The 18,091-nt window shown below is 40.8% G+C and overlaps 4 protein-coding genes across 9 annotated transcripts; 1 reads left to right on the plus strand and 3 right to left on the minus strand.

The window, feature by feature from the left end:
- Positions 1-1,043: 1,043 nt before the first annotated feature.
- LOC121197390 (KH domain-containing, RNA-binding, signal transduction-associated protein 1-like) lies at positions 1,044-6,655 on the minus strand. Of its 3 annotated transcripts, XR_005896241.1 has the most exons (11): positions 6,262-6,655; positions 5,557-5,684; positions 5,293-5,409; positions 5,050-5,196; positions 4,486-4,613; positions 4,010-4,277; positions 3,788-3,864; positions 3,628-3,689; positions 3,317-3,488; positions 1,448-1,509; positions 1,044-1,368 (listed from the first exon to the last, which is right to left on the minus strand). XR_005896241.1 is itself a non-coding variant. In XM_041060981.1 (9 exons), the coding sequence occupies exons 1-9, from the start codon at positions 6,425-6,427 to the stop codon at positions 3,382-3,384; spliced, it is 1,200 nt and encodes a 399-aa protein (XP_040916915.1). In that variant the 5' UTR covers positions 6,428-6,655; the 3' UTR covers positions 2,469-3,381. The 3 variants fall into 3 exon arrangements, 1 of the variants encoding a protein (XP_040916915.1); XR_005896242.1 differs by having other exon boundaries at positions 1,044-1,509; XM_041060981.1 differs by lacking the exons at positions 1,044-1,368; positions 1,448-1,509 and having other exon boundaries at positions 2,469-3,488.
- Positions 6,656-7,803: 1,148 nt separating this feature from the next.
- On the minus strand, positions 7,804-10,272 carry zbtb8os (zinc finger and BTB domain containing 8 opposite strand). The gene is made up of 7 exons (XM_041060985.1): positions 10,083-10,272; positions 9,824-9,848; positions 9,610-9,731; positions 9,425-9,507; positions 8,939-8,991; positions 8,591-8,627; positions 7,804-8,481 (listed from the first exon to the last, which is right to left on the minus strand). Exons 1-7 carry the CDS (start codon positions 10,162-10,164, stop codon positions 8,395-8,397), a joined length of 489 nt encoding a protein of 162 aa, XP_040916919.1. The 5' UTR covers positions 10,165-10,272; the 3' UTR covers positions 7,804-8,394.
- A 55-nt stretch (positions 10,273-10,327) lies between these two features.
- LOC121197389 (histone-binding protein RBBP4) lies at positions 10,328-14,079 on the plus strand. 2 transcript variants are annotated; one of them, XM_041060979.1, is made up of 11 exons: positions 10,328-10,466; positions 10,910-11,057; positions 11,154-11,299; positions 11,611-11,784; positions 11,874-11,992; positions 12,085-12,245; positions 12,366-12,492; positions 12,613-12,690; positions 13,384-13,518; positions 13,636-13,746; positions 13,891-14,079. In XM_041060979.1, the coding sequence occupies exons 1-11, from the start codon at positions 10,451-10,453 to the stop codon at positions 13,951-13,953; spliced, it is 1,278 nt and encodes a 425-aa protein (XP_040916913.1). In that variant the 5' UTR covers positions 10,328-10,450; the 3' UTR covers positions 13,954-14,079. The 2 variants fall into 2 exon arrangements, with proteins under 2 accessions (XP_040916913.1, XP_040916914.1); XM_041060980.1 differs by having other exon boundaries at positions 11,877-11,992.
- A 142-nt stretch (positions 14,080-14,221) lies between these two features.
- Positions 14,222-18,082, minus strand: LOC121197391 (syncoilin-like). Of its 3 annotated transcripts, none has more exons than XM_041060982.1 (5): positions 17,947-18,082; positions 15,947-16,438; positions 15,053-15,463; positions 14,835-14,959; positions 14,222-14,743 (listed from the first exon to the last, which is right to left on the minus strand). In XM_041060982.1, exons 2-5 carry the CDS (start codon positions 16,397-16,399, stop codon positions 14,731-14,733), a joined length of 1,002 nt encoding a protein of 333 aa, XP_040916916.1. In that variant the 5' UTR covers positions 16,400-16,438; positions 17,947-18,082; the 3' UTR covers positions 14,222-14,730. The 3 variants fall into 3 exon arrangements, with proteins under 3 accessions (XP_040916916.1, XP_040916918.1, XP_040916917.1); XM_041060984.1 differs by lacking the exon at positions 17,947-18,082 and adding an exon at positions 16,717-16,838; XM_041060983.1 differs by lacking the exon at positions 17,947-18,082 and adding an exon at positions 16,717-16,807 and having other exon boundaries at positions 15,947-16,441.
- Positions 18,083-18,091: the final 9 nt, after the last annotated feature.

An 18,091-nucleotide genomic window follows, 5' to 3' on the forward strand; every position in this document is an offset into this window, starting at 1 on the left:
TGACAGGTAATATGCTAACACGTGTTTGTTTCTTTTCAATACAGCCGCAGGATCATTAAGCGACGTTTTACAACTGAATATATTGTGTTATAAAAACATTTACTGAAGGGAAGTAGGGTCTCCTGCCTTCCTGCTGCACAAGGTTTATTATGAACTTTTAATTTTCAGCTGCATATACAAGCACTTTTTCCACACATGAACTCTACCTCTGCTGAGAGTTGCAGGATCTTTGGACTGTTATGGATACTGGCACCAGGCCAGCGAAAGTCTTAACCCATAAACTCAGATGATATATTTATTTTATATTAGTGCAAAGGGATGCTTTAGTCTTAATGTGTTTTTCTACCTTACAGGATCAACACAGTATGAAAAATATTGCATTCACTCTTCATTATATCTGAATGAACTTTGCACGCTTGAGAAACATTTACAAACCCTAGTGAAACTAAATCTAATCAGTGCCAACTTTTGCTCACATTTGGCAAACATATGACTCATAAATGAATAAACTGGGAAAGGTATGTGGAACCTAATATTGTCACATCTATTTTGAGCCATATTCAAATGTTAAAATGTGGCATATCTCAAGGTTTTGCCAAATACTAAGGTCACCTGCACCTTCTCAGCTTACTGGTGTTCAGCTGTGCCCCACCAAAGGCCTCAGGCCTCTTAGCTCAGGTATGGTTTTAAATAGGGAAGTAATTCATAACACCAGGTGTATATCTGTAATATCCTGAAAAGGGTTGTGCAGTACATGGTGTAAAACCTGGTCTACAAACCGGTTTGTCCTGGGTAAACAAGTAGTATATTACTGAGAACAGCACAACTACAGTAGTTTTTCTTGGGTAAATCTCACTCTTGTCCTTATTAATGTATGTCAAAAGTGACAGATGAGTTCAAACGAGACAAAATATGATAAATATTGCATATATAATGTAGGTTAAATATAAAAACAAATTGACCTGCTAATCCTTACAGCCCACCATTCAATGATCTGATGTAAAGACAAACTTCTTACAGCAAAATATTTAATCAAAACACAATTTAGGTTACAAAAAAACTTTATTTTCTGTTTGTTTTTTAATAAAAGGTAAAAGTCTTCAAATAAGAAAATATTGTAAATCTGGACATTCAATAAAAGGATAACATTCACACAATTGGTGATCATACAAACAAAAAAAACGAAAAAACAAAAATAAACATTCTTTCAACACTTTTTCAGAAGAGCAGAGAAATTTCTGCTCACTGAGAGAAAGCTCCACTTACACTTAAAAAAAAATCTGACAAATCCCTCAGGGGATCACTGTTTATTAAGAAGTGATCACTCTCGCAAGGCCTCTGTGCTCTTTCCAGGGTATTTCAATGAACCTGTTGAAGACAGAAGAAATGAATCAGTTCAACAGCAAAATTCAAGGCTAATACTTTTCTGCAATTTCTTTCAACTGACCTCAGAGGCCCGGTAAGCTGGAGTTCAATGTGCCAACTGCAACTACGCAGTTCTCTGACAACCTAAGAGGAGAAACAGAAATGAGATCGTGGACATGCCAGTGCCTACAAGTACACAACAGACAACAAACATGCAGGACTAATTTTAGACTACAGAAGTATCATGCAACTCAAGCTGAAGGGTTTTTGTCCACCAATGGGATATTTTAACGCTTTGAGTGCAACTACTAATTTTCATTAATCTACATTCTACAGAAATAATCAAGATGGAAATTGGTAAGTATTGAGTGAAATGAATGGGCCATTATTGGTTTTATTTGAGCAAGAGTTGCATCACAACCATTTCTGATTGTTTTGTACGGCTTATTTTGCTCGTAATAACTACTGATAGCATAATTTTGTACTGCAATGTTTTTGATATGTTTTGGATGACTTGCATTACTTGATGTTTTGCACAGAAAACAAAACAAAAATCTAACAAATGAGTGTTGGGGTTAGTTTTACCTTCTTGTGGCGATCTTTAGGCTTTTAGAATCCTCTCCACTGCGATTTTTTTCTTTTATAAAAACCAGCCAGCATGACTTTGCATCAAAGTCAAGTAAGATCCCTGCAAGCTTGATTTGAAATACTGTTGAAATTCAGTTATTTCAAGTGGCTGAAGATACATTGCTCTCGAGAGCTTGAAGAGATAAACTAACTAAAGGTTAATAACAATACATGTTCAAGCACTATATCATTCTCAAGTCAAACATGTATTTGGCAGCACATTACCTCAGGGAATGATGAGCTTTTTCTTTTTTTTATTTGGACATTTAGACAAGTGTCATTTAGATAAGTTTTGAAAAACACGTTGGCAAAACACTGCTTTTTTTGTTTGGATTTTTTTTTTCTTTTCTTTTTTTAAATATCAGGCTGACATGTGTATACATACAGCTTTTTCAGCGTTGAGAAACCACTGAAGACCACTTTCACAAACTGAAGGCATTCCTTTGGTACAACAAAGGCAAAATACCATGTTTAGATTGATTAAAAAGAAACTAGAAACTTTATTGAAACACGCACTGCAGAAAAACATTTTGGGATATATTTAGGATCCTATTTAGCCAAAGGTACACAAGCATTATGCATTTTGGAGACGGCACGACTTATAGCATACACAATTGTCCTAAGGTTATGTACAAAATATTGAGTTGGCTGCAGCCTTCCTTACACACAGTAAGGATTATTAATCCTTCAAGCTTTACAAGAATTAGTCTAACATCAGTGATGATTTTGCAAGTAATAGCACAACAGATCATAATATTACAATTGTAATGAGTGGGAAAAATAGAGGCATTTTTCTTTGTCAAATGTATTAGTGGTAGCGTAATAGTTTTAGGAGATCCTATAACGTCACACAATACAAGATGTGTATTGTGATATAAACAAACATATGATAATACTTGTTTTTAATCTAAACGGTTCAGGGCTGTGTTTGAGTTTGCAACTAAATCTATTTCTAATTATGGTCAAGTTACATTGAGGCATTATGAATCTGGGAATTTTTGTCCAGTCATGAAGGACTTTTAAAATGCAGCCTATGAGAGAAGAGTTTATCGCCACAATCGCTGAAATTGAACTGATAACCATTACTAAAATGTCACTCCTGTTCCTCTGCTAAGGTTTATGTCACTAGGACCTTGACTGCCAACTACGCAACTGAAACAAGCATTAAGTGGAAGCAGATAAACAATGAAAAAAACCTTGCATTCAAGTTTTTCCCCTGGCACTCTATGATACATCCAACAAAACATCTCTACTAAGTTTTTTAAAAAACAAAAAATAAAATAAAATAAAGCATAAAAAAGGGAACAAATGGGAGGAAAATTACTTTTGAAAAGTTAAGCGAGTTACAATCGGAGACAGTTGCCAAAGCAACTCTCTACCAGTAGCTGTTCAGTATCTTCCATAGGGATGCTCTCTATACGATCCCTTCTGCCTGGATGGGGGGGCTTTGCCTCCAACCCCGGAGCTGGACCATGAGTTGTCCCATTCATCTTGAGCTGCAAAGACAGTGAGAAAAGAAGAAGAAGAAAACGTGTGAGAGTGTGGTAGACAGGCGATACAATCATTGCTTAACAGTGTTTCTCAGTGTGTGTGTTTCATTGGCAAGGGCAAAGAATGCCAAATTTATAATCTTACCATAAGGCTCATATGATGTATCCTGGACTTCCCCATGTCCATAATCATAATATTCAGTATCCCTGAAGACACAAAGAAGAGTTAGTACAATACACCTCCAGTTTAAATATGGTCACACTAAACGGGCACATAAAGCCACCTAAAAGTAATTTTAACTCACGCAGGTGCAGACTGCTGACTATAATAACTATCATATCCTTCATAGGCAGGCTCTGCATAGGATTCTTCATATGGAGGCTAAAAGGAAAACAAATTAACAGTTAAGCAATGTCACATGAAGTCACAGCTGTAGACAAATGGAACTCACTGGGCTGAGAAAGAAATCGCCATTTTTTAATAGACAATTCATGTGAAATCAAAAAACAGGATTCAAGACACTTACATAGTCTTCATAAGCATCAGCTTTAGGCTGTGATGCTGAGGGAGGAACTTGGTGTTGCTGGTGGGACAGGGCTGAGGAGGGGAGCATTCTCGGCGCACCAGCTGCAGGGGGTCTAGAGCGGGGAGCTGAGCCTCCTCTATTAGGAACAGAAGGTGGACCACCCCTACCAGATGGTGCACCTCTGGGAGCGCTGCCCCGTCCTAGTCCTCCTCGTGGAGCTCCACCACGCATTGCTCCTCGAATGGCCCCACGTGACATTCCTCGTCCCCTGAGGAAAGTTAGCCAGTGTGCAAAATGTGATCAAATGTATAAAACCGGTTACAACAATATAACCATGTCCAGTTGAGCACTTTGCTGCATACTGCTGCTTCATGTTTCTGTGAGAAGGCGTATGTGCGTTTACACAAATGCAAGATGACGTTACAATGTGCCGCAAAAGAAATTAGCTTTACTGTCCTGATCAATCAGGCTCTTACCTTGGTCCTCCAGCACCAGGTGGTCCACCTCTGCCCCTTCCTAAGTGACCACCTCGCCCCCTGCCTGAACCATCCTGGGATCCATTCAGGAAGTGAGGATCCATGTATGGGTCGTGTTCACCAGGCTCCTGCAGACGTGACAAAAAAATTAAGCATGGCCAGACAAGAAACTGCTTGCACGTTCAGAAAGCAAATGTTGGAAGGACCAGTGTGTAGGGTTTAGTGGCACACAGCAGTGAGGTTGCAAATTCTAATCAACTGATACCCCCCTCTTTCAAAGCATGCAGGAGAACCTACAGTGGCCTTCAGACAACGTAAAAACACAAAAGGCCCTCTCTAGAGCCAGTGTGTAGTTTGTCTATTCTGGGCTACTGTTGAAAAATGGCACTGCTACATTGCTTCAGGTGATTAAACAAATAACACACATTATAGACTTAACAAAACACAATTATGAATATTGTATTCCATCTGCCAACAGTCCTCCCTACATCTTTAGGTTTACGAGTACATAAAATATTTCTGACTTCTGTGAATGGGGTATAAGAGGTTCACTGGGATACATACTGGGATAAGGAACTTCTTGACCTCCTCCATGGCATGAGCCATGCGCAGATAGGCTTCTGGGATGGGTGCCGTCACCTCAATGAACACATGAAGCTCCATGACCAGGTGAGAATATTTAGCCTCGCCACCCTTCCTCAGCTCCTCCTCCTGATAAACACATCAAAGGTGAATGATGATTAACATCAGTCACAGGAATACTACGGGGTAACATCTTTTGAACAGTGCAGCAAGGAAAACACATACCTTATTCTTGTCCCTCATGGAACCTTTACCCAGAACTGAAATCTTTGCCCCAGTGTCCTCCTGCAGTCTCTTGATTGTGCTACCCTGAGGTCCCAAAAGCTTACCAACAAAGTTCACCTGCAGGAATTGTTAAAACAAAAAATTTGCAGAACAGACACAGCTGTTTCAGTTGATTGTACCTGCTTGGGGGACTGAGCACCCCAGGACAACACACATTAAGACAGTGGTAAAGCTCCGTGTGATGAAAAGAAGATCAGCTCTTACCCTTGGGTACTGCTTGATGGGAATGAGTACTCGCTCTTTGAGTTTAAGATTCTTGGTAGCAAACAGGTCCAGATATGTTTCCTTCTCTGGCTCTTTCTTGGTTTCGCCTCTCTGGATCCTCTCGATCTCTGTAGCCAAGAATATGGTTTTTGACATTATGTATGTACAGATCCAACGACCATCTAGTCGTACAAATGTATTAGCAATGCTAGCCAAAAATGAGCTGCATCTCAGGTGATCTTGTAGCAGCCTGCAAACCAGGCAAAACAAAGCTTCTTTATACTCTGTATCTTTTATATAAATATCAAACCTTTGGATCACTCATTCGGTGTTTCTTAAGTGTCCTCTGTGTCGTAGGCTACACTATATTAACTGCATTGAGTGAACTATAGCAAATGCCACGCACTTGCAAAAATGAATGGGTCGCTGAAGCTATACACTGAACTCTGATTCTTGCACAATTAGAAATATTAACATAAGAAACTGAGTACGTTGAGAACCTGGTGATTTGAATGAACAAAATTCGACACCATTTTAACCAGAGGGGTTTGACCCACATCGGTAACATCCACGTGCTCTGTGCGCCATTGTTCAGGCCGATTTCTGTCGCTCTGCCCCGGCCAACAAAAAGAAACTAGGCCACGCGCCGGTCAACCGCTTGCTAGTCTGCATTAGCCTTACGAAGCTAGCAAGAAATCGCAGTACCTGCAGAGATTAGTTTCATGGCGTGCGTGAACGAGGAATCCAAGCTGTCTTTTTCTGCCAGGAGCTCCGGGAGGTATTTAGTGTCTTCCATTTTGATTTTCTTCTGTGCTGGGCTTGACTCTACGGCGGATTCGGGTGTGCTCTTGTTAGCATTCGCTTGGCTCATAATGCACTGGCACAGAGCCTCTGCTAGGTTCGTTAGCCTGACCTCAGGCAGAAAATGCAGCCAAGTAGATAACAGAAGCAATTTCGGATTGCGGCGAAGCAGACGATGGTCACGTCAACCTGCGCCCCCCTCGCTGTCTTTCAGTCGCAAGTCGTTTTTTCCTCTCTTCAGTGGACAAAGGAGAGATGGCGCAGCTGCATCGGAGAGTGATGGGAGGAAGAGAGTGTGGTGGAGACAATGACGTCACCGTCAGAGAGCAGCAAGGAGCAGACCAAACCCTGAGGAGTAAGTAGCCTCCTTGCTCTGTTTACTTTCCTCAGTAAGTGGGTCACTGTTATCGTGGTAGTAGTGATTTCCAATAGTTCAACCCCGTTTTATATTCTTTGATTGATTAGATTTTTTCCCCTGACATCATACTGGATGAGAGCATGCTATAGAAATATCTATTAAACTTGAGAGTGTCATACATAAACTAATATATCCATTCAAGCCAAATTGCATTTTCATAAAGTACCTTTTTTATTCTATTTATTGTCTATTTATTCTGCAATCAAATATCCTTAGAAGTTTGTTTCTGTATGATTTCCTCTAAAGTCAGCAAGCACCAAGTTTTCTAAAACACAATTTGACAAATAAACCTTCAAAGAGAAGCTATAATCACAGCACAGGGTCTTTGATTGTTGTGTAACCTGAAATACCCAGCTGTACAAAATATGCTCATCTTACATTTGATGAATCACTGCACAGGATTTGTTGTGATCTTTCTTGCCAGATCCCATGGTTCTCCTCTGGCAGCCTTTGAGGTGAAAACTCTAGCTGGACTAGTTGAAGGGAGTTCATGACCACATGGATGCAAGACATAGTTCTGCAACTCCTCTGAATGTCCATACAAGCCCGGCCTGCACCCTGACAAGCCAACCTGTTTGACTTAGAATATAGAATATTTCTAAGGTGGCAAACAGCTTGTTACACTTTGGCGTTACACTTTGGTACTTTGGCAATGCTGGTGCAATGAAATCTCGTTCATTATATGTACTCGAGACATAAAGTGAATGACCATAAAGTTCACTGAACTGAACTGAACTGATGTATTAGAAAAGAAACCCTCCTGCTAGTATTCTATGTTGTCTTAATGGAAGCACCCTTTCTTTTAAGGTTACATATTCTAATATTTCAATCCTTCGAACGCCATGAAGTTCACAATGTATCTTTAGCTTTTATTCTTTTAAAAACTAGAAAGTCACAATTTTGACTGTCCTGACTGAAGAATTTATAACAACCACAGTGTTATCAACAAAAGAACACGGCATACTCACATTTAGATATACTATAGACTTCGATGTGTGGAGGTTTAAATAATTCAAAAAGAATGTGTGAAAGTTATATGTGGGCATCGTTTATTTACCATCTTTTCTATGTAATTCTTTTCTCAAATGTATTTATTAATAACATAGTTCCCATTTATGGCTCTGTGCCCCAGAATGAGTTCACAAAATATGCAAAAATTAGATTTTAATTTTAAGTACGAGAGGCCATTTCCTCAATCCCACTAGAGAAATAAACAATTAATTGTTGATTTATTTACAATGATTAATAAGGCATCAACATAAGGTCAAACGTCATAAATAAGAATAAGAATTTGCAAAAGGATTTCAAGTAAAACTTGGCTGAAAAAACCAATAAATAAGTTTTACTTCTATAATGACTTTAGTAAAAAGTTCTATTATTTCCATTCTGTTGTCCCTCATTCAATTTTAAAGTAACGTGATTTCTGAAATAATGTTTCTTGAGATATCAGTGTCATATAATTAATCAGAGAATTAGTTAGTAAAACAGTTCATCCTACGAGTAGAAAAGGTTTTACAAGTCAATAATCAGTGCCTTAGATAAAAAGGCCACTTAAATTGGCCGTGTGGATATATCCAGTTCCATCGAACCATGAATGCGATTTGCCTCTGGAGGTGTCGTCAGATATCAACAATGGCAAATATCTCTGGTTTGTCTTTATCATGGATCTGCATTGCTGAGTATGTGATGGCTTTCACCTCTGTTCCCTGGAATCACAACATAGAACTTGACATAAAATGCACTGCAGTAATGTTTCATTATTAATTTCACATAATTTTTCTATTAAGTATCATTTCACTTCCTTCACTAGCCTACCTGTGGATGCTTTGCAAGAGAGAATTCTTCACCCCACCTTTAACAAATAAAAGAAAAATGAGAAGCTTTAGGGAGAAAAATAAAAGCTTTAAAAACTAAAATACAGATGATAAACAAAATAGTGTAAACATTTAAGGCTTATGGCCTTAACCTCTGAGGAAATTTAGTCACACTTACAAACAAAGCTACCAATGTGGGCTATGTGAGATTGAACGGCAATGTACAGCCTTTGTCAGCTGTAAAAATCTAGCAATCAGAACTCAGAAATGCATGTTTTCAAAATAACATTAGACAACTAACAAGGTTCTACAAAGCATTCATGTATTACGAACAGGTACCTAGACTTACCCAATGGAGCGGATCCTGAAGCGCATTCTGTCTATGTGCAACACTTTGACCTCCTGCCAAAGAGAATAACATGAGGAAACACATTATTATTGTGTAATTGAGCCATAAATAATGAAGGTGTCTGTGCATAAACAACAACCACTTATGTGTTTTGAGAAAAAGATACAGTGGTGTAAAAATTACTGGATGTATTTTGCACAGGTCTGGAGTCTATCCCAGAAAACAGTAAGTACAAGGCAGGTATACACTAGGACTGGTTGCCAGTAGGGCAGGCACATGAAGACAGTCTCTCACCATAATACCAATCTTGAGTTAACAGTCTCTAATCCATTTGATATTGTGTCTTTGTAGTGTAGGATGTGCATGTGTTGGGTAGGGAGAACACACAAACCTCACACAGAAAAATAACAATGTTGTTTGTTCCTGTAGCACCACCACCAATAGGTGTAACAAGCCATAACTCAGAACTAACCACAACACACTCACCCTGGGAATAAAGAAAAGATCTGCACTGAACTTGTATAACCAGTCATCTAGGAAATGGAAGAGAAGAGACTCCATGTCTTCACCTGTTGAGAAGGTATGATGAGGGGTAACATAGAGTTTAATGACAGTACAGTTGATAGAATCATTTTGATTGAGGTTTGTGTTGAACAGACAGTGAATCTCACCCTCTGATTCCACTTCAACAGTATCAGTGGGTTCCACTGTTTCTGTATCCGTCATGTAGCCGAACATGCCCATGGCACACTGCTCGAACGCTTCCTCCAGAGAATCTCCCCAGGAGTGAATTCTGGGAAGAGAAAACATATAATGACCACCGAGGAACAACAGAGAAACATGTGATCTGACAAACACTTTATGAAGATTTCAAAACACACTCACTGTACATCTGCTGTGTGATCCAAATCTGTAAAATCACAAACATGGTAGCATGATCACACAGAGCAAGTTAACTTGTTGCTAAGAGCAGCCGAATATGTGTGCCGTATGTCACTTAATTTAGATAAACAGTTTTATCTAGTTAAGCATGAACCAAGCTATAACGTGAACACTGAAAATACTTTATATCATTGTTTTCACTAGTAAAGTAACAGTAGCGGAGCCTTGCCAACTACATTATTCATCATAAATGCAGACTTACATTCATATTTCTTGTTGATCGGTGGGTATTTTGACTTGACAGCTTCCTGAGCCTCTGTCAGGTCTAACTTACGGTCGTCCATTGTAGCTATGAGTTTATTTAACGTCTAAAAAGATGAACAAACGAACTCTTCACCATGTCGTTGTACACCCGAGTTACAACCTGGTTACAACATGGAAATCAGGAGGAGGTCCCGGAAGTAGTGATGTGTTACGGTGATCACTTCCTGTCGGTTTTGGTGAATGCTGATTGGCTGGTCGTGTTCTATGGAGTTGGCGCCATTGCAAGCCTTCGTGCTGTCTTCGGAGCGCTGTCCCCCTCCAAAAAATACTGTTCTTTGCCAGTATTAGCGGTTTAACTACGACGCAATGGCTGATAAAGACGGTAAGGGAGTTCATTAGACGACCAAATATGTTTGTGTGGAGTCCAGAGTGTCCTGAAGTACGAGTCCGGATGGACCGGTGGTTGTTGGCGCGCCGGCCAGCGTCTCCTTTCATTGTTAGAAACCAACCAGCTAACTGTTAGCTAACGTTAGCGGCTAGCAGGCTGGCTGCTGGGTTTTAATTTACGAGTGCAGGTTAACTCACTGTTCCACATGGATTGATATGTTGCTGAGGATCCACCTCACAGGCTGATTGGGATTTTCTTTCTATGTAGCTAACTCTTGCAACGTGTGCTGACGTTAGCTTATCGGCAAAATAAACCCGAGTGCTAGCTAATGTTAACTTTCACTGCGTCCCATTTATTCCCTGTTCAGTCCTTGAAACTTGAACGCAGCATGGCTGAGTTTTGACAGCTTTGTGTTGCTGGTTACTATTACTTTGCAGCCGCATTTGATGATGCTGTGGAGGAAAGGGTGATTAATGAGGAGTACAAGATCTGGAAGAAGAACACCCCTTTCCTCTATGACCTGGTCATGACTCACGCCCTGGAGTGGCCCAGCCTCACTGCCCAGTGGCTGCCAGATGTCACCAGGTGAGTGATGTGTTGTCTGTTGCATCCTGACATACACCAAACCATGACAAGAGAAAGGCCTGAATGAAATATTTGTGTTAATGCTCGTACTCGCAGACCAGAGGGTAAAGACTACAGTGTGCACAGACTGGTTCTGGGGACACACACTTCTGATGAGCAGAATCACCTTGTGATCGCCAGTGTTCAGCTCCCAAATGATGATGCCCAGTTTGATGCCTCGCACTATGACAGCGAGAAAGGAGGTGAGGGAAAATCTGTGATATTTTATTGTAAACATTACTGTCATTCATTGTAATCAAGCTGTCATAAAGTTCTTATATTAGGATGTTGTGGCTCACCATTTTTCTCAATGAATTAATAAATTTAAATTTTGCTGAAATCTTTAATGCTTCAGAAAATATAGGTATGTACATTTGTTTTTGATAATATTTTAGTTTAAAAAATGCAGTTTGCCATGCTTACTTAAATTACACCATTGTAGAATAGAGTTTTTTTTTTCCACACATGGACATTTGCAACAATCACTTCATGCACATGCTGCTCTTTATTTCAGAGTTTGGAGGCTTTGGATCTGTAAGTGGGAAGATAGAGATTGAAATCAAGATCAACCATGAGGGAGAAGTGAACAGAGCTCGCTACATGCCTCAGAATCCTTGCATTATTGCCACCAAGACCCCCACAAGTGATGTGCTGGTCTTTGATTACACAAAGCATCCCTCCAAACCTGGTAAGATTACAGGCAAAACACTTTTTTCAAAAGTGTACGGCAAGTGTTGTGTCTGCACAATTTTTGTTACTTTGTTTTTATCATTATTGAAGATCCTTCGGGCGAGTGCACCCCAGATCTGCGGCTGAGAGGCCACCAAAAAGAGGGCTACGGCCTCTCCTGGAACCCAAACCTCAGTGGCTGCCTCCTCAGTGCTTCTGATGACCATGTAAGCAGCCTGCTATTCTCTTCTTTACTGTTTCTGTTTATTTACTGTGTTTGGTTAGTACATTTTTTACCCATCCTCGCTCCCTGTTACAGACTATCTGCCTGTGGGACATCAGCACAGTGCCCAAGGAAGGGAAGATTGTTGACGCCAAGACCATCTTCACAGGCCACACTGCTGTGGTGGAGGACGTCTCGTGGCATTTGCTCCATGAGTCACTCTTTGGATCTGTGGCCGATGACCAGAAACTCATGATGTGAGCAGCCTTTATCTCAACAACAGAATTCATCAACCTCTGTGATGACTTGCAAGAAACAAAGTTTTTGTTTAGTTTGAACTCTTCTTAACAATGGCGCTTTTGTTTGTGTTGGCACAGCTGGGATACGCGATCCAACAACACCTCCAAGCCCAGCCATGCAGTGGACGCTCACACAGCTGAGGTCAACTGCCTGTCCTTCAATCCCTACAGCGAGTTCATCCTGGCCACTGGTTCTGCAGATAAGGTAGGTCCATGCTCTATACAGCTCTTACACAGCACGCTGCAATAAAATGATGCATAATCTGTTCTTATTCTCTCTGTATAATGAGGTTAATCAGTGAAAACGGACTACTTTTATTTTTAGACTGTGGCTCTGTGGGACCTGAGGAACCTGAAGCTGAAGCTGCACTCGTTTGAGTCTCACAAAGACGAGATCTTCCAGGTAAGAATTGAACCTCTGATCAGCTACATTCATTTGATCTAAAGTTTATAGCAGTTATTGTTTGGCGACTCTGTATGGGTTTCAGATTAGTGTGAGAGAGAGACTGAATAAAATCTGCAAACAAGTGGTGTCAGTGTTGAAGTTACACAAAGACATGTGTCCACAGACTGCGTGATGCTGAAGTTACAACTATGACCTAGTTTTTACACCTGAAGCTGATTGGACAATGACAGTCCAATCAGAGGGCAGGTGTTTACCTGAAAGGTTTAGTAAATTTTCAAGATGAACTATGGAGTTGGCTCTTCTGCACTTGCAGTTTTTCTAATACCCAAATTTGATCCCAAAGAACTGGAGTTATGTTATACACTGGCCGGTAAATAAAAAATTGAGCCATAAGTGAGTGCAGCTGACCATGTTCTGGAATAGTATAGTATAATTATTTTCTGTATGATATGATTCAAAGGAGCCATTGTTAATAGAAAACAACTAAAAGCCAACAGTCATTTTTCAGTTACTCTCTGCATTTTACCCACACCAAGTGAACGAAACACACACAAAAGCATGTACGTGCACTAAAGACGCTGGGGCAGGGGGCTTCCCTAGTGAGGAGCCCAGGGAGCTGGGGTGGATCGGTGCCTTGTTTGTTTTACTTTGTGGCAGAAACGTAACATCTAGTCCATCTGAACCCAACAGGTTCAGTGGTCTCCTCATAACGAAACCATCCTGGCCTCCAGCGGCACAGACAGAAGGCTCAACGTCTGGGACCTCAGTAAGATCGGAGAGGAGCAGTCTCCAGAGGATGCTGAGGATGGGCCTCCTGAGCTGCTGGTCAGTTTTATGGTTTTGTGTGCGTGTGTGTGCCCACGGCATGATCACAAAAAAAGTGTATTTTTAAAACTAAATTTCAGGTGCTGTAGTCATCCCTCCTGCTCTGTTTGTCCTTAGTTCATCCATGGAGGACACACAGCTAAAATCTCAGATTTCTCTTGGAACCCCAACGAGCCATGGGTCATCTGCTCTGTATCAGAGGACAACATCATGCAAGTCTGGCAGATGGTAAGAGCTGTGTTACATGGTAGAGGTGTCAGAGCTTCATTTAATTGCGTAAATATAAGACACAATATGGAGAACTTTAATATTAAAAGGCATTTATTACAACAGTCCATATGAGTTAAAGTAAATATTTTTAAATTGCTTCAGGCTGAAAATATCTACAATGACGAGGACCCAGAAGGTGCTGCAGATTCAGAGGTCCAGGCATGAGTCCAGTCTCCACGTCTCTTCATTTGACATGCTTGTTAAAAATGGATCACTTTTCCAGTGTTGGGTGCATAAGCAGTAATGCCTTTTTAAGAAAAAAAAAAACAAACAAACATTTTGGGCAGCAGAGGTTTTGTAGAAAATTAAAGAAGAAAATGCTGCTTTGTCGTCATGTTGTGAAGTATTTAAAACACTGTCTGAATCGGTCAGACTTTTAGATCTTTTAGTTTTTCCAGCTCACAGTACTCCATTCTGGGTTGTGATGGAAACCATCGCAGATGAATCCATCATCGTTCAGGTTTGGATTTTGATGGTTTTATTTCTTTCTTCTTGATTAGTTGTGCTGAAACCTTTCTACAGAGATCCATTTTTAATAAAATTGTACATACTGTAGGTTTTCTTTTTTGCTTGATATTTGTAGTATGAATTTTCCAGATTGTGTGTTGTCACTTGTATGTGTTTTTTCTCTCTGCATTTTTTTCTGTGCTGCATCTGATCTCTTGTGAACTTAAGTATATTCATAATAAAAAAATATTTACATTAAACCTGTTTTTGTTGTTGGCACAACGTGGCAGACGTGAGGTTGTATTGAAGAAGTATTTTGTAAAACGAATTGCTAAGTTAATTAATCTGTAGAATTGAATAAATACAAAGTCAGAATTTTCAGCTGTTAGACATTAAATGTGAATATTGTGGTTTGGTCTGATGTAGATCTCCATGGTAAGAATATCCACTGTAAATAGAAATTTAGTGCTCTTCCTCTGCAGTGGTTCCTCTGGTTTAATCGCAGCCTCTACAAAACAAGGTATTTGTTAGTCATATTTAATTTTTATCCTGATGATCACAATGTTTAGTAAGTTACAAATACATCAGAATAAACCTACCTCAGAAATTTCAGCTCTGTTAAAAGGCCTTCTTTAAGATCCTCCAAATCTTTCTTAGATTTTCTCTGAACTTCAAACTCCACTTCTAGTTCTCTCAGAGTCTCTTTTAATTTTTCCTCAGTCTCCTGCAGTAAAGGGGAGAAACATCTGAAAAACAGTATAGTTTTACTTCACATTTTCTAAACGTGTTGTATCCTACTTGTCTTGAGTCTCTGTACCTTGTGTTGTGTGATGCTCTCCTCCCTCTCCCTCTCCATCAGATTGATCCTCTGCTCCAGACAGGATTTCTGCACCTCCAGTCTCTGTATTTCCTGTCGCAGGGGCCCCAGGCTGGCCTTCTGGTCCATCGCCTGCTCTCTGCTCTTTCTCAATGCGTCCTCCCCAATTTGCCTCCTCTTCAGCAGGGCCATGAGCCGAGGCTCGTACCAGCCCTCCAGTGCCGTCACGCTGCCGCTGAACCGCCGCTGCAGTCTGACAGAAGCCTGGCGGCACTGGCTGACATCGCTCATGGTCCTGGGCCTGCAGAGCTTAGTAGCCCGGTCCCTCAGGGAGTTAAGCTGGTTTTTGTGGGCCTCTGGGAGCTCGCATAGCTCCTGAGTCAGACTTTGGATGTGGGCCTTGAGCTCTTCCTATGGATTGATTGACAAAAACAAAATATATCCTATACATGTAGAAGATCAGCTCATCTCTTGAATTGAAATACAGTGACTTTTTACATTAGTCCTGAGTTTTAGACATTTTTTACTGTTGGATTATTTTTAATACCAAATTTAAAGCCATTCATTTGCTAAGAGTTTTTTTTTCTTGTTAGAAGTTTTGCTTATGATTATTCTGTATTGAAGTATGAAAATGAAGTGTGTATTTGTTCTACATATGTTTTCCCATACTTCACACTTTGAGTAATGTATGGGACTGTTATAAGTGAGCATTGAAAGGTGTGCAATTGTGATTTTATTTGTTTGATTTTATTTTATGCAGTGCTCCAATACAGACAACGTTGCTCTAACTTTATTTGTATGGGTTTGATTTCAGATATCCTTTCAGTTTCAGCAGCATACTTCACAGTGACCCACCATCAACCCTCCAGAGATCATGAATCCACTGATTCCTACCTGTGTAACAGCAGACTGAGCCACCTCATACTCCTGTGCAGCCAGTGTCACCTGGCTCTGGATGCAGTCTCTGGCCATGGCAAACAGTTTCCTCTTCACCTGCTGCACCTCCGCATAAACAGCCATGTAATCCAGCTGAGTCAGAGTAAGCAGCCTATTTTTCTCCACCACCTTCCCTCTCAGGTGCTCCACAACCCGCAGCATGGGCTCCTGCAGATGGAGGAGCTCCTGTATCAGCTCGTCCCGCTGCTTCTCTAGACGGGACACTTGCTGGATGCATCGCTCGAAAAGCTGCCCCAAGTTGTCCATGACCGCCTGGTCCATTTCCATTGTGGGGTCTTGTGTACACTCATCTGGGGGAATGATTGTCTCTATTTCAGAATCGGTGTGGCTGCTTTCTGTGATCTCTCCAACGAATCCAAGTTCCATGGGTGAGTCCTTAGTAGATGCCATCTCTTTTTCATCCTCTATTGATCCTTAAATGTCCATGAGCTGCTAAGAAGTGAAGTAGAAGGAAGGAGAGGGAGAGAACTGTTATTAATCACATGACCAAAAACAGTAAATGATGATGAAATCCCTTTTATCTGGTCATTAGTTTCAGGTTAATTTGCATAACAGAGGTATTCAATGTAAAATGTAATCAAGTTAACAACTCTGATAGCTGCAAACAACCACACATAAGAACGCCTTAAAACCTGTTTGAGTCATTGTCAAATACTAAATCTTATACTAATGAGTAACAGTTCACATTAACTCATATTTCTACTCACTTTGTTCAGAGGCAACAGTCCAGACAGCTATGGCCACAGTGTGCTTTGAGCTTTAAGGACAGCTCAGCGGTGTGTCTGTCTCCAGGAAAACATAGGCACACTTTGTGTTTATTAATAACACAGGAGGCACGGGAGAAACTCTATCTAAGATTCTCTCATACCCCCTGCATGGGAGCACAAACTGTGTCAGAGCTGAGGCCTGACTGGCCTACATGCTCTGGATGCGTCAGCTAACACATGTCTGGACCAGCCTGGGTGTCACAGAGAAACTATATTTAAACAGCTTTATGGCCTGTTTTCATGTGCATCTAAGAAGGCGGTGGCATCATGGTTGAAAACTATCTGAGCAATAACTTTCCTCAATTTTTTTTTCCTGCCCTCCAGATTCCCATACAGGCTGAGACGGAAATATTAGCGAGCCCATGCAGATAGGTTCCTCGAGTATTGAGCTCAGCTGCCCATAAATTTTGCATGGTTCATATACAGTGTTTGTTGTTGCTGTTTTGCATCCTGCCTGTCAAATTCCCCACAGACAAATGGAAACAAACATGCACCAGCTGACACTGGGATATGCATGAGGAATGTCATGACAGAGACAATTCGAGAGATGTGAGCATCTGCAAAGAAGTATGCAAACAAGCCAGTTATAAATGGGCACTGGATGTTCCTACAACACTACTGTGTGTCCATGGCAGCACAGTATGATCATCACTCATTACACTGGATGTCATAGTTTACTAAAGTGTCTCACTGTCCTGTGAAAACCACGTACCTCCATATGTGTGATATTATACAGCAAACACATGCATGCATTTTGTTCATTTACTGTTGGGTGTCGTATTTATGTTGCCTGGTTTTGTCCTGTTTTGTCTTTTTGCGAGAATAAAACCAACAATAAAGACGTAAGGTTTAAAAATAAGGGGGGGTAGTCCTGCTGGCAAAACTCAAGTCACAGTCAAAATAATATTTTAAATTATATTGTAATCTAGATTAACGCATCTGAATCTTTCTCTTCACGGTCAGGTTGTCATTTATCATCAATCATATGTTGTGTATGGAAAAGTGCATTTCCACATAAAACTTCTGACTTCACAGAAAAAGCTGATAATGCAAACTAAGCGTGGGTAAAGAAAATCCCTGCTCTTCCTCTCTTTCTCAGCTGTGACCTGCTGTTCCTCGGTTCCACCACTAGATGTCCTCACAACATTTCCCGCAGCCTCTCGCTCTCACCTGAGCGCGCCCCTTCTCCTCCAGGTGGGAGCTGCAGGTCGACGGCAGCGCGAACTTCTCTTCATTTCCTCCCGTGTGTGGTGCGGCGGAGCGTCCGCAGACAAAACAGTGCTGACAACGGAGAAGTCAGTTTAGCTGCTGGCAT

The sequence above is a fragment of the Toxotes jaculatrix genome, chromosome 17 (assembly GCF_017976425.1).
Source record: "Toxotes jaculatrix isolate fToxJac2 chromosome 17, fToxJac2.pri, whole genome shotgun sequence".
Taxonomy (NCBI): domain Eukaryota; kingdom Metazoa; phylum Chordata; class Actinopteri; family Toxotidae; genus Toxotes; species Toxotes jaculatrix.